Source organism: Myotis myotis, unplaced genomic scaffold, assembly GCF_014108235.1.
Source record: "Myotis myotis isolate mMyoMyo1 unplaced genomic scaffold, mMyoMyo1.p scaffold_m19_p_11, whole genome shotgun sequence".
NCBI classification, from domain to species: Eukaryota; Metazoa; Chordata; class Mammalia; order Chiroptera; family Vespertilionidae; genus Myotis; species Myotis myotis.
The window spans coordinates 8526982-8540323 of NW_023416315.1; the positions used below are offsets into that span (position 1 = coordinate 8526982).

The 13342-nt window shown below is 50.8% G+C and overlaps 1 protein-coding gene across 5 annotated transcripts in view; it reads left to right on the forward strand.

Annotated features, from left to right (window-relative positions):
- GLI3 (GLI family zinc finger 3) overlaps positions 1–7786 on the forward strand; it is a 274177-nt gene extending 266391 nt beyond the window's left edge. For all 5 annotated transcript variants that reach the window (XM_036327431.1, XM_036327432.1, XM_036327429.1 and 2 more), the window contains 2 exons: positions 3767–4094; positions 5194–7786. In XM_036327431.1, coding sequence (XP_036183324.1) covers positions 3767–4094; positions 5194–7538 — 2673 coding nt within the window. In that variant the 3' untranslated portion in view covers positions 7539–7786. The remainder of the gene's footprint in view (positions 1–3766; positions 4095–5193) is intronic.
- Positions 7787–13342: the final 5556 nt, after the last annotated feature.

A 13342-nucleotide genomic window follows, 5' to 3' on the forward strand; every position in this document is an offset into this window, starting at 1 on the left:
GGGTTTATAATCCAGTGGGATATGCAGGCCAGAGAAACAAATATAACTCCGTGTGATGGGGCTTTAGCACACATCTGTGTAAGAACATCTGAGAAGGGATCTCACCACCAGTGCAGCTCGAGGACGTGATGGGGGAGGCAGAGGAAGAGGTGCTGCCAGGTTCAACACTCAGACAGGGAAAGGAGCAGACCGATCCTGGCATAGCCAGGCACCAGCCGTGGGACCTCAGGGCAGTGCGCAGTAGGCATGAGGATACATGGGATTATGTTTTTCTGCTGAGTTTTTAGAAACGACAGCTTTAGTGCCCTTCTGGAGACAGGTTTGGTAGACTGGAGACCATTTCACAGAGGTGTCTGAACCAAGGAGGTGCAGAGAAAGGGAGGGGTTGAAAGGCCTCCAGCAAACACCTTTATGGTTTAGTGATGAATGGGCTATATGGATTATGCTACTGTTACAGCTTCTTTCTAACGTCATTTTGCTTTATATAGTATGTGCCTTAATAAAACAGCTAAGGGTTCTCAAAAAGACAACAAGAACAATGGAAAGGGCAGCTGCCAGAGGAGAGGCAGTACATTGGCATTTGACCACGTATTTAATGGAGTCAGCTCTGCGAATGTGCTGGATTGTAGTCTGTCCCTGTGGACGCAGAGGAAAGGTGCCAGATAGAAGTTACATGCTTAGACTTCCAGACATGTGGAAATGACCCACAGGCAACTCTGTACTCAGCTCAAGGAAGCATTTTCTTAACATTAGAAAAGTCCAGCAATCGGATAGACACCTATGAATTCCCCAATGATGTCACTGTGCAGCAGTACGTATGGGCAGGAAATGATGCACAGACAATTCCAGAATTAATGGAGTAGAACTCAATGACTTCTACTGGATTTTAATGACTTAGTGAGTTTGTCTTTGAAGGCTTGCGAGTCTTAATGACAGTAACTCTGGTCACACATAATGCAGATAATGCAGGTTTATCATCATTTCCTAGTGGGTAGCTATACATTGCTTTTAAAAATCACCTTAGTAAAAAGTTTACATCTGTATTATGACCGATCACTGTACTTTAACCGGGTCATAAACTGTGTTTTATATACTTTTTCTTGGGAGCACATATCAACTTCCTAAAATAAAGTCCACCTGTGTACTAATTGTGCAGAACATTCCACAGTTTATCCTCAAGTGTTCAATGAAACAAGGAATGTGAATTTGTGGTTTCTTAGATGATGCCGTCGAAAGACAACGATGTGTATTGTTAGGACATCCTAAGAACCCAGAGTCTCTTGTACCTTTAATGCGTATTTCTGGCTCAAGAAAACTCATCATCTCCTTTCCAAACACCCATTATTTAAAAAGAAAATAGGTAGGAATAAAATTTCACAGCAATTTGGTCAAGTGATATCTGAGGTATTACAAGATATAAAATATTTTATAAAGTAACTAAATCTTAGAAACACTGGACGAGAAGAGATCGCAGAGGCTGAGACGAGGCCCCGTGTTTTATAGGTGAGGAAACTGAGGCTCCTCACTGTCAATGAATCCATCAGTTCCCACAGGAGACCGTTATATGTGTATATGTGCACACACTTAGGGAATCGGTAGATATCTTCATAGACATTTACTAATGCGCGTGAGATTTGCATTTCTAATATTCTTTCTGTAAAAGCCTGTCTTTGACTTGATCATCATGCTAAAAATTAAATTCTTTCTTCTTTTTTCCTATCAAACCAACATCCCTTCTGTGTAATGCTCCTAAATGTCTTGTTCTTACTTCCTAAGGACAGTGGGTAATAAGGTGAGGGAATTTCGGCTTCTCTGCTCTTTTTTGTTCTGTCTTCACTTTAACGTTTAATTTTTATTCATTTCCTTTTCCTTGAGTGTTTGTGCTTTGTTATTCCTTTGATAGAGAACATCACTCAGCTATGTTTTAAACCTAGAAGCACTGTGTTTTGAACATTTAGCTTGTGGACATGTGGAGTTAGATGGTGAAATTCATTGTTTCATTTGTCTAGGTTTTCATAATAAATCACACTGGGGCCGACCAAGCAGATGTTCTCAAAGACTATTTAATCACCATATTGAGGAGTGTTAAATCCAGACCAGACATGCACCACCTTCTTTGAAGAAGATCTGGATACATTTTTTTTTTTTTGCTAGCAATTTAATCTGTATTTAACTGTTTGAGCCTCTTTAATCAGTTTTCTAATTATAAGTGCACTTATGCCTTCTTTCGTGCCCTGTGGAAGCGTGTGTCTGCGTGTGCTTGGGTGCACTTACACAATTTTGTGTACACACACACACTCTGACCTGCCAATCCAGAGAAAAAGGCACCCAAAGCCCGGGCTGCTCCGAGAACCTTAGAGCAGGAGCAGGTGGTTGGGCACGCCAAGGCTGCGGAAGCAAAAACGCAAGCCAGTCTGACTCGTGACCAGATTTGTGTTTCGCACTTGGATCTGCTTGGTTGCCCAGCACACTTAGTGGGTCATGTGGCGCTCACTTGATACGTGTTCGTCTGCTCGGGTGTGTGTACTGTGGTGGCGGGAAGTGCAACCTGTGTCCTAAGCCCCCTCCTGACAGCACTGTGCATTCCACCTGGGACGACCGTGGTCTGTAGCTGAGTGCAGGCAGTGTAGTTCTCTCTCCCCAGAGATCTTTTGTTCTTTGGGAACGTGTAGAAGGAAGGGGAGAGATTACAAATTGCTTGGGAAACCCTCCCTGAATAGCTCGGAGGGGCTCTAGGTGGGGAGGAGATAGTGTGTGCTTATGGAGTATGTCTTCCAGGTATATATTAGCCCAGGTATATAGGAACCCAAGCACTGACACCAACTAGGATAATTATCGCTAATGCTCTCTGAGCCAATCAGTTCCTATTACCCAGGCTTTTTTCTTTTTACACACTTAGTGTGCTCTCAGGGCTTCACACTTAATTCTCACAACAATCTCTAAGATAAATAACATGTCCTTATGTTATAGACTAGAGGCCCAATGCACGAAATTCGTGCAAGAGTAGGCCTTCCTTCCCCCGGCTGCTGGCACTGGCTTCCCTCCGGCACCTGGGACCTGGGCTTCCCTCGCAGCCCGGCTTCATCCGGAAGGTCATCCGAAGGACGTTTGGTCTAATTAGTGTATTACACTTTTATTATTATAGACTAGAGGCCCAGTGCACAAATTCGTGTACAGGTGGAGTCCCTCGGCCTGGCTGGCAATTGGGGCCAATCAGGGCTGGCTGGCCGGGGGAGGGACCGTGGGAGGTTTGCTGGCGCAGGAGGTTGGCTGTGGGAGCACAGTGACCACCAGGGGGCAGCTCCTGTGTTGAGCATCTGCCCCTGGTGTTCAGTGTGAATCATAGTGACCAGTCAACCAGTCGTTCGTCGACTGGTTGTAACGGTCACTGAGGCTTTTATATATATAGATAAGGAAGCTGGGGTTTAGGATGGCTAAGTCATTTACCCAAAGAATAAAGTCGTGGAAGTGGGACTGGAACTCAGGAGGTGTGTTTGCAGAGTTGGCATTTGGACAGGGTTCCATGGTTGTTGTCATGTCAGTCACCCCACTTCGAGCCCTCCCTGCCATCTGTTGCTCCCCACCGCATCTCCACTGGGTGGTTCATCAGCCATTGACGAAGGCTACCCCCATTTGCCAGAACATAGTTCTCCTTCAACCCATTGACTGTACTGCACGCCTTGATCTGCATCATCTCTCATTATTGACTCCCTTTCCCTTTTCCTTTTCCGGTAACATTTCTTTCCTTTTCTCTTGACCCCGACAGACATCTCAGCCAAGCCCTGGTGGTCAGTCTTCATGCAGCAGCCAACAGTCCCCCGTCAGCAACTATTCCAACAGTGGGCTCGACCTTCCTCTGAGCGAAGGAGGTGGTGTGGGAGACCTCGGTGCCATCGACGAAACCCCAATCATGGACTCGACCATTTCCACTGCAACCACAGCCCTCGCTCTGCAAGCCAGGAGAAACCCAGCAGGGACCAAATGGATGGAGCACGTCAAACTAGAAAGGCTCAAACAAGTGAATGGCATGCTTCCGCGACTGAACCCCATCCTACCCCCCAAAGCCCCTGCCGTCTCTCCTCTCATAGGAAACGGTAAGTTCCGTGTCAGACCGTGTTTCTGCTCAGGGTTTTTGGTTCTTTTAAATGCAGTCACAATAGTGTGAGAGGAACCGGGCCCTGGGTTTTATGCTTGCTAACTTTTCCACCACACTTAAAATTATGCTGCAATCATACATATTAATGTATGGAGAGTCCATATTTTATTTAAATATATTTTATTGATTTTTTTTACAGAGAGGAAGAGGGAGGCATAGAGAGTTAGAAACATCTATGAGAGAGAAACATCGATCAGCTGCCTCCTGCACACCCCCTGCTGGGGATGTGCCTGCAACCAAGGTACATGCCCTTGACCGGCATCGAACCTGGGACCCTTCAGTCCGCAGGCCGACGCTCTATCTACTGAGCCAACCCAGTTGGGGTGAGAGTCCATATTTTAAAGGGATAATGCTGAAACAAAAAGTAAGCCTGTGCGTGACTCATACTCTGATGTTGACATGGTAACAGTTAGACCAGGTGAAGAAATCCCTGCAGCAGGGGCATCTGTGGTCAGTGCCTGCTCCTTGTTTCTGAAAGTGGGAGGTTAGCAGCCACCTCCCTGATGTTTGTCCGGTTCGAAGAAAGGCAGGCAACCATTTGCACTGTCGGCCCAGGTCAGCTTTTGCGTCTGAGATAACACCGGGTGCCTGGAGCAGCCCCCGAAGGTGAAGACTGTGTGTTTCGGTTTCATAGGATGTCACAGGGAGCCCTGAGTGTGGACGTGAAGTCCCGTAGTGCCTTTGGCCTATGGACGTGCCTGTACTCAGTGCTGTGTATATACCTGAGCTTTGCATTCGGTCCTTGCATTAGGCCTGTGAGGACTGTAACTGATCCAGGCACTCCTTACTGTTGTGTCTAATCAAGGGTCCCAGAACGTGCCCGTGAGCTTATAAATAAAGTTTTATTGGCCTCCAGCCACCCCCACTCCTTCGGGTGCCTGTGGCTCTGGGTGCTGCACGACAGAGGTGGGTGGCTGTGACAGAGGCTGCCTGGAGTGGGGAGCTGACAGCGGTTCCCGCGTGGCCGTTCCCCCTCTGCCGAGGCCTGGATCAAGTCATCCTGACATGAATCCCCCTCTCCCACACGTTCTCTGCAGGCACCCAGCCCGGTAACAGCTGCAGTGTGGGCGGGCCCGTGACCCTCCTCCCGAACAGAAGCGACCTCTCCGGGGTGGACGTCACCGTGCTGAACGTGCTCACCAGGAGGGACAGCAGCGCCAGCACCATCAGCTCGGCCTACCTGAGCAGCCGCCGCTCCTCGGGCATCTCCCCCTGCTTCTCCAGCCGGAGGTCCAGCGAGGCGTCCCAGGCCGAGGGCCGGCCCCAGAACGTGAGCGTGGCCGACTCCTACGACCCCATCTCCACCGACGCCTCCCGCCGGTCCAGCGAGGCCAGCCAGTGCGACGGGCTGCCCAGCCTGCTCAGCCTCACGCCGGCCCAGCAGTACCGCCTGAAGGCCAAGTACGCGGCCGCCACCGGCGGGCCCCCGCCCACGCCGCTGCCCAACATGGAAAGGATGAGCCTGAAGACCAGGATGGCCCTGCTCGGGGACGGCAGGGAGTCCGCGGGGACCCTGCCGCCCGTCCACCCTCCCCGGAGGTGCAGCGACGGGGGAGCCCACAGTTACGGGCGGCGGCCCCTGCTGCCCCCGGACGCGCTGGGCCACGGCGTGAGGAGAGCCAGCGACCCAGTGAGGACGGTCTCGGAGGGCCTCTCCCTGCCCAGGGTGCAGCGTTTCAACAGCCTCAACAGCTTCAACCCTCCGGCCTTGCCTCCAGCCCTGGAAAAGCGTAGCTTAGTGCTGCAGAACTACACGCGGCCGGAGGGCGCTCCGGCCCGCCACTTCCGCACGTCCCCCTGTCCTCCAAGCATCGCCGAGAACGTCACCCTGGAGGCCCTGACCATGGACACCGACGTGAGCCTGAACGATGAGGACTTCCTGCCCGACGACGTGGTGCAGTATCTAAACGCCCAGAACCAAGCTGGCTACGAGCAGCACTTCCAGAGCGCCCTCTCTGATGACAGCAAAGCGCCCCCGGGGCCCAGCCTGGGGAGCGGGCATGGCGACTTCGAGCAGCCCGGGCTGCCCGACAGCCACGCCGGCCACGCTGGCCCGCAGTACCGCGAGCTGGAGCAGCCCTGCCCCGAGGCCAGCAAAGCCGACCTGCCCATTCAGTGGAACGAGGTCAGCTCCGGCAGCGCGGACCTGTCCTCCTCCAGGCTCAAGTGTGGCCAGCGGGCCTCCGCGCAGCCAGCGCGGGCCTTCGGGCTGTACACCAACATGAGCGCCCACCCCCAGAACCCCCTGGGGAGCGGGGCCGGCCCAGCGGGCGTCTTCCAGAGCCTCGGGGAGCACTGCAGCGCCTATGGTGGGCCCGAGCACCTGGCGGTCCACTGTGGCGGGACCGGCACCAACAGAACTGTCTTCCATGAACAGCCCTATAAGGTCCAGCAGTACGGGAACTGCCTCAACAGGCAGCCTGGTGCCCCCGGCTTGCTGGACCCCGGTGCCAGCGGTGCTGGGATGCAAGCGGCCAAGCTGAGAGGCACCAGCCTGCAGGGGAACGGGAGCCAGCCAGAGTTTAGCCTGTCCGCGATGCCCAGCGAGTCAGCGGGCAGCACGGTGAATGGCGTGCCAACCCGATACCCGGTGGGACAGGGGTACCTGGCCCATCCGATGCTCAGCGACAGCGTGCACCACCAGGGGGCAGGCCGCCCCGGGCAGCCGACGCTGGGGCCGGTTAGCGCTACCTCACATACCAATGTCTATCAAGGGCCAGAGAGCAGCCTGCCAGGGCCTCCCAGCCTCGGGGGCCCGCCGCCCAGCGTGGCGGCCGTCAGGGACTACCAGCCGTGCGCAGGCTACGGAGGCGGCCGGCGCCAGGCTGTGCCGAGAGGCAGCCTCGCTCTGCAGCCAGGACAGCCCAGTGACACCAGTCAGACCTGCAGGGTCAACGGCATCAAGATGGAGACACAAGGGCAGCCCCATCAACTCTGCTCCAACATGCAGAGTTACTCTGGTCAGTTCTATGACCAAACCCTTGGCTTCAGTCAGCAAGACCTGAAAACTGGCTCGTTCTGTCTCTCGGAAGCCAGCTGCCTGCTCCAGGGGGCTGGCCCCGAGCACTCGGAGCTCCTGTCCCCGGGCGCGAACCAGGTGACCAGCACCGTCGACAGCCTCGACAGCCACGACCTGGAAGGGGTGCAGATTGATTTTGACGCCATCATAGATGACGGGGACCACGCCAGCTTGATGTCAGGAGCCCTGAGCCCCAGTATCATTCAGAACCTTTCCCATAGCTCCTCCCGCCTCACGACGCCGCGAACGTCCGTGCCGTTGCCAGCGCTGTCTGTGAGCACCACCAACATGGCCATCGGGGACATGAGTTCTTTGCTGACCTCCCTCGCGGAAGAAAGCAAATTCCTTGCAGTTATGCAATAGGCTCTGGGGGAAAAGGACTGCCAACAACTTCAGGAGTTTAAACGGTTACATTGAGTCAGTTTTTTGCTTGTTTTTTGTTTTTTAGTTCTGTATGTATTTTAGCAATCTCATCTCACATCTTGGGATGTGTTTCAAGTATATTCCTTTTATGGAAAAGGACTCTGAAAAACCCTAAAGTATTCTAGGGAGAAACTGTCTTCCATTTCAGTTTGAATCAGTATTGTTACACTCGAAACATCCCCCTTTTTAAAAAAAACAAAAACAACAAAAAAAGCCCTGTAAGTCTGCCCCCTTTATTAGTAAACCGGTATAAATGTGTGATGTGCATGTTCTTCTTCCTTTTCGAAGAGAGGTCAGACGAAAGGGTGTGACATGTTCCTCTGTGACTCACAGGAAACAGGAGTGGGTAAGCCTTTGACCAAAGGCTTGATGCCACCTTTTAAACTTTCCATATGCCCAGTGTTTGTTTTGTCTCTTGTTTGTTTGTTTTCTAAATTCCCACATTGGGCACGAGAATGGATAGTGAGTTTAAGTATCTTTTGTGGGTGAATTGTCGCATAGATCACAGATTTTTTGACAGGCCCCCCACCACCACCCCTGATTCAGTTCAGGGCACACTTTTGACAGTTGCCACAAGTGGAAATGTGGGGCTCTTGAGCGTCAGTCATTTGCTCACAGTTTGGGTTTAACATTCTCCCTGTCCATCGTGTGCTTTGGGGGGCAGGTCTGTCCGGTCAGTTCTCAGTTATCCACGTTGCCTCTTTCTCTGCGAGCTCAGTGCCCTGCAGCATCCCAGGAGGGGCAGGAGAGCCCAGGGATGCACGCAGACACGCTGCTGCTTTCTTCTGTTCTGGCGAGAGGCTAGGTGGGTTTGTAGTTGAAGCTGTTGCGTAGAATTAATTAGTTTGGGGAATATTTGTAGGTTTGCCGTATTTGTTGATTAGTTCCATCTCTTTACCCTTATCCTAGATAACTGAGAATTGATTATGTGTAGTGCTAAGTACAATCCCACAGCTGGCTGTCACTAACATAGGGAAGGACTGCTTCTATTCTAAGCACCCTCTTTTCAGGGATTTATAAAATTTAGTTGTAACAGGAAAAGCTCACGTACAAGGATAATTGGAATAAATTCCTTCGCCCATTTTTGGTATTTGAGAGACTAGGCGGGATGTGTAGTAGCTGTATGGATGCCTTTTTAAACCTTGTCTGTTAAATGCAGCGTCCATTTAAGAAATTAAATGTTCTATGTAGTTAACCCTTCCTGTGGGCTCAGTCTGTCCTTTTGTTTTGGATTAAACAATTAGAAGAGTGTAGCTACTTCCCATGTGCCGTGGATACACATAAAAAGCATACTGTGTGTGCACAGGGCACATGGATGATCCGGCATTTTACTTTTAAAAATATGTCAACTATTAAAACTTGAACAACAAATTCAAGTACAGACTATCCGCCGTCTTCTTCCCATTGATCCTGGAGTTGGACTTGCCCAAAGTGACCCATGGTTCCGTTGTGTGGCGTTTCCCCTTTATTCCTGCCGTTTAAATTAGCTTCGGAAAGGCAGCATCAGATACAGTAACATGTTAGATAACAGAAAGAGAGGACCAGCCCATTTTTCTCATGTTTACGTTCTCTGGTTTGGACCAAGGGCCTCAGCGTGGAGGTAAATGAGACAACTGGGCTTGCCTTCACCTGGCTGTCCCCGAGCTCCGCAGAGGGATGCCGGGGTTTCTCCTCCACATCCCGCCACCCTCCCATGTGCAGCGCCTTCTTTCAAATCAAAGGGCGCATCCGCGTTGGAACAGAGCCCAGAAGCGAAAAACGGCTACTAGTCTGAGCTCCGTACAGTCGCGCCTCCCCCTTTTCAACGGGAAAAGCGAGGTCTTTTCTGCCTTCGTCGGATAGGCCACAAATCAGTGACCCACTGCCAGCGCCTCCTTTCTCCAGGGACCTCAGAGCCCCCAGGTCCTGGCCTTGCCTTCCACGTTCTTGCGGTTTGGCCCGATCTCTGTTCTCCTCTGCCTGAGTTCCTTCCTCGGGAGTTCCTGGATGGGCCCAGTCCCTCAGCTCCCCTCACTGCCCTATCCTCTTGGCCCACGAGGAAGGACGGGCAGCGATTGGGATACACAGAGCCGCCACCTTGTGCCTCTGCTTTTTCTCCTGGCTCCCGGTGATTCTCCGGGTTGCCCGGTTCCTTTACGTTTTCCTTGCAAACGTGTTTTCCTTGCTCCTGCCTTTCGAGGGGCAGGAGACTCCCTCCAGGGCAGCAGGTGGCTCCTCTCCATCCCGAAATCTCAGAGCGATGGATCTGTTGTGACCGTCAGTGGCAGGAAGGTCTCCTGGGGCCATTGAGAAGTGTCCTGTCGGGATGTGCATCTCCGTAGACTTGGCACCTCCGGTGGTGGGAGGCACCCCCAAGCCTCCAGCCTTCTCTCCGCCGTGTCACTGTTGTCACATCCTCCTTGACGCTGCAGGCTCCTGCATGGCATTCCTGTCTCACATCTTTGTTAAACGTGTTTTTACATGTCAAACCATCTTTGTTTTGTTTTCTAAAGAGCGAATTAGAGACTAGTTCAATGTGCCCCTGCTCCGCCTCCCGAGCCTCAGAGTTTTGATTCTTGCGATGTATGTGCCTTATTTTGTGTTCATCGTGTCGATGCAAGGGACCATTTGGTGTTGCCCAATCAGAATGCAAGGCTGCATGCGCCCCAGCCGGCGGAGAGCACAGGACTGTAGCGGAGCCTGAGCTGTCTTGTAACCTGGTTTCCCGTGTTGTTTTGAACCGATAGGAGGATGTTCTCTTCGGACAAGTTGCTGTTGTGTATCCTGCAAACGTGTAAGATAAAGTACAAGTTCATTTTTTTCACCTTTTTTAGATTTTTTAAAAAATAAAATGTGTAATCCTTTTTTAAAAGAAAGACGTGTAAATACATTTAAGTATTGTAGGCATAGTGTCCGGACGTGGCCGGCCCCGGGCCTCCCTGGCATCTGCCTGCCTCCAGAGCGATGCCCCGCGCCCACCTCCAGCCCCGAGGGCAGCCGCCACAGACGGACTCGACTTTTGCTTTCAGAACCACTTAGTCCTTTTGTAACAAAGAGAAAGAACAATGTTTCTTACAATGTCAATAAAAAAAAACTCTTTGTACTGAAAATTTTAGTGTGTTGCTTATTTAATTCATCGATGAATGGAAAGCATGCTTTCCTTGGAAAAATCCAGAGCCTGTGTTTGGAACAGACCCCCACACCCAGCAAACCAGGTGCCCTGGTGCTCAGAGACCCAGATCCCTCATTGCTAAGGTGGAGGAGATGCTGACATTCCTGCTAGCGGGAGGGCGGGTGTGTGCCTGGACACACGGCTTGTAACCAGGATCATTTTTTCTTAATGTTATGCTTTGCCAAATTCTATGCGGAAGGACCTAAATAGGATTCAAAGGCCAACAGTTTAACTTGTCCCTTTTTTATACATTATCCTCTCATTTCAAAGGGTCTGCGGTAGGACACACACCAACAGAAAATCTGGCACCGCATAATGCCACTTTTATGTGGCTTTTAATAACTGACTGCAGATGAAGGTAAACAACTTTGCCTCATTTGCCTTTTATTTTATTTTCAATATTCTCCAGATTTCTGTAGCAGACTCCAAGCGGGTCCCCTTCCTCTGTCTGAATAGCAGCAGGTGACCTTGGAGCCAGCAACCAAGGGTGGTATCTCAGGGCTACAAGGATGGGTGGAGCCTCATGCACACACCTGCACAGATGACCCGCGTGGCCCAGGGAACTGGTGTGGGATGCACCTGTCCTCTCCCTGCCATAGGGATACTTCACGTTTTAATCGCAAGGGAGAACTTTCTCCCATAAACCCCAGATTCTTTGCTTTATTAATTAGATCCCTCACATAAGGTGTCCAAATGAATTCAGAAAGAAAAAAAAATTAGGAATTTGTGCCCAGCCTTAAATATCAATATTCAGTTTAGGAAGATGCATGCCATGCAGCAAGTCAAAATAAGTAAGAAAGGAAAATGGGGAACGGGGTGCATGACACAGCCTCCTGTACGTCTGGGAGCAGGCACGCAGGCACAAGTCAGCTTTGCTTATAAGATGCCTCCTGTGAAGGACATGAAGGAGGCAGCGTCTGAGGCAAAGTGGTGCAGCTGCAATGCAAATGGTATCTCCTAGGGATGTATGTTAGCCCAGCTGATTTGGCTCAGTGGTTGAGCAGTGACCCAGGAACCAAGAGGTCACTGGTTCGATTCCCAGTCAGGGCACATGCCCCAATTTCGGACTCTACCCCCAGTATAGGGGCATGCTGATAGATGATGTTTCCCTCTCATCGATGATTCTATGTCTCTATACCTCTCCCTTCCTCTCTCTCTGAAAGCAATAAAGACATATTCTTAAAAAAAAAAAAATAAAGATGTAAGTAATTTTTGGAATTCAGTGATACTATTATCTATTGCCCAAATGAGAAATAGAAGAATAGAGAGGAAAATTTAACCCACTGCTAAATTGCCATACTTATCCCTTTTTCTGCCAGGATCTTCTTTCTATTTTCATGGTAGTGTTTCCCCTTTGGTTTTGCTTTATATTGTATTGATTATTCAAAATACAATCTAGGGTTGACCCCGTTAATTATCTAATAGGAAAGAGGAGAGGACAGGAGGCAGCTGATATTAAGGAAAATGGAGCAAGCATTGGAACAAACCGGATTGTGGGACAGATCACCTGACCCCCTGGTGGTCATGAGGGAGGGAGGTAAGCATGAGAGCAGGTTTAGCCAGATGTGTGGTGTGGATACAGGAGGTCAGAAGCTGAGGGGATCCAAAGGTGACCCCAACCTCTGTCGAGGCAGTGGGTCTGGCCTGTGTCAGGAAGGCCAGTGAACAGAACGAGCGAAGAGTGAGGAAAAGAGTGCGTGATGGGGTGGGGCAGCATGGAGCAGAAAGTACTCATTGCTATTTCACTAGGGCCGTGGTCGGCAAACTGCGGCTCGAGAGCCACATGCGGCTCTTTGGCCCCTTGACTGTGGCTCTTCCACAAAATACCACGTGCGGGCGTGCGTACAGTGTGATTGAAACTTTGTGACCCATGCGCAGGAGTCGATTTTCGGCCTGGGCGAGTCTGTTTTGAAGAAGTGCTGTTGATATTTGGCTCTGTTGACTCATGAGTTTACCGACCACTGCACTAGGGGATCCAGATTGGACTTAACTGGGCATAAGACTCAGGTAGAAGGTTATTTTTATTTTTTCAGGGAAAACAACTTTTAAATATGCCTTTGGCAGTGGTTGTGGGCGGCACATGGAGAGAAGGGGGGTTGGGGGTGCCCTTGGAGTGGCACAGGCTTCTGCCTGGCCCCAGGAGGCAGGCTCCGGCCAGTCCTACAAAGCCCCAAGGTGTGGGGTGCGGGGCAGACCAGTCCCATCGCCGGGGCTTTCTGTCACTGGCTCTTCACCAAGTAAGCAAGAAACTTCATTGGACTTCCCAGGGAATAGTGCTTCGGGGTTATTTTGCTTTATGTTACATGACTGTTTATTTAATAAACAGGGCCCTAGCCGGTTTAGCTCAGTGGTTAGAGCGTGGGCCTGCGGACTGAAGGGTCCCAGGTTCGATTCCGGTCAAGGGCACATAACTCAGTTGCAGACTCGATTCCTGGCCCTGGTCGGGGCGCATGTAAGAGGCAACCAGTCGATGTGTCTCTCTCATCATTGATGTTTCTATCTCTCTCTCTCTCTCCCCCCTCCCCCTTCCTCTCTGAAAACAATAAAAATACATACTTTTTAAAGTAACAGGTTAATGCCTCCGTCTTACCTC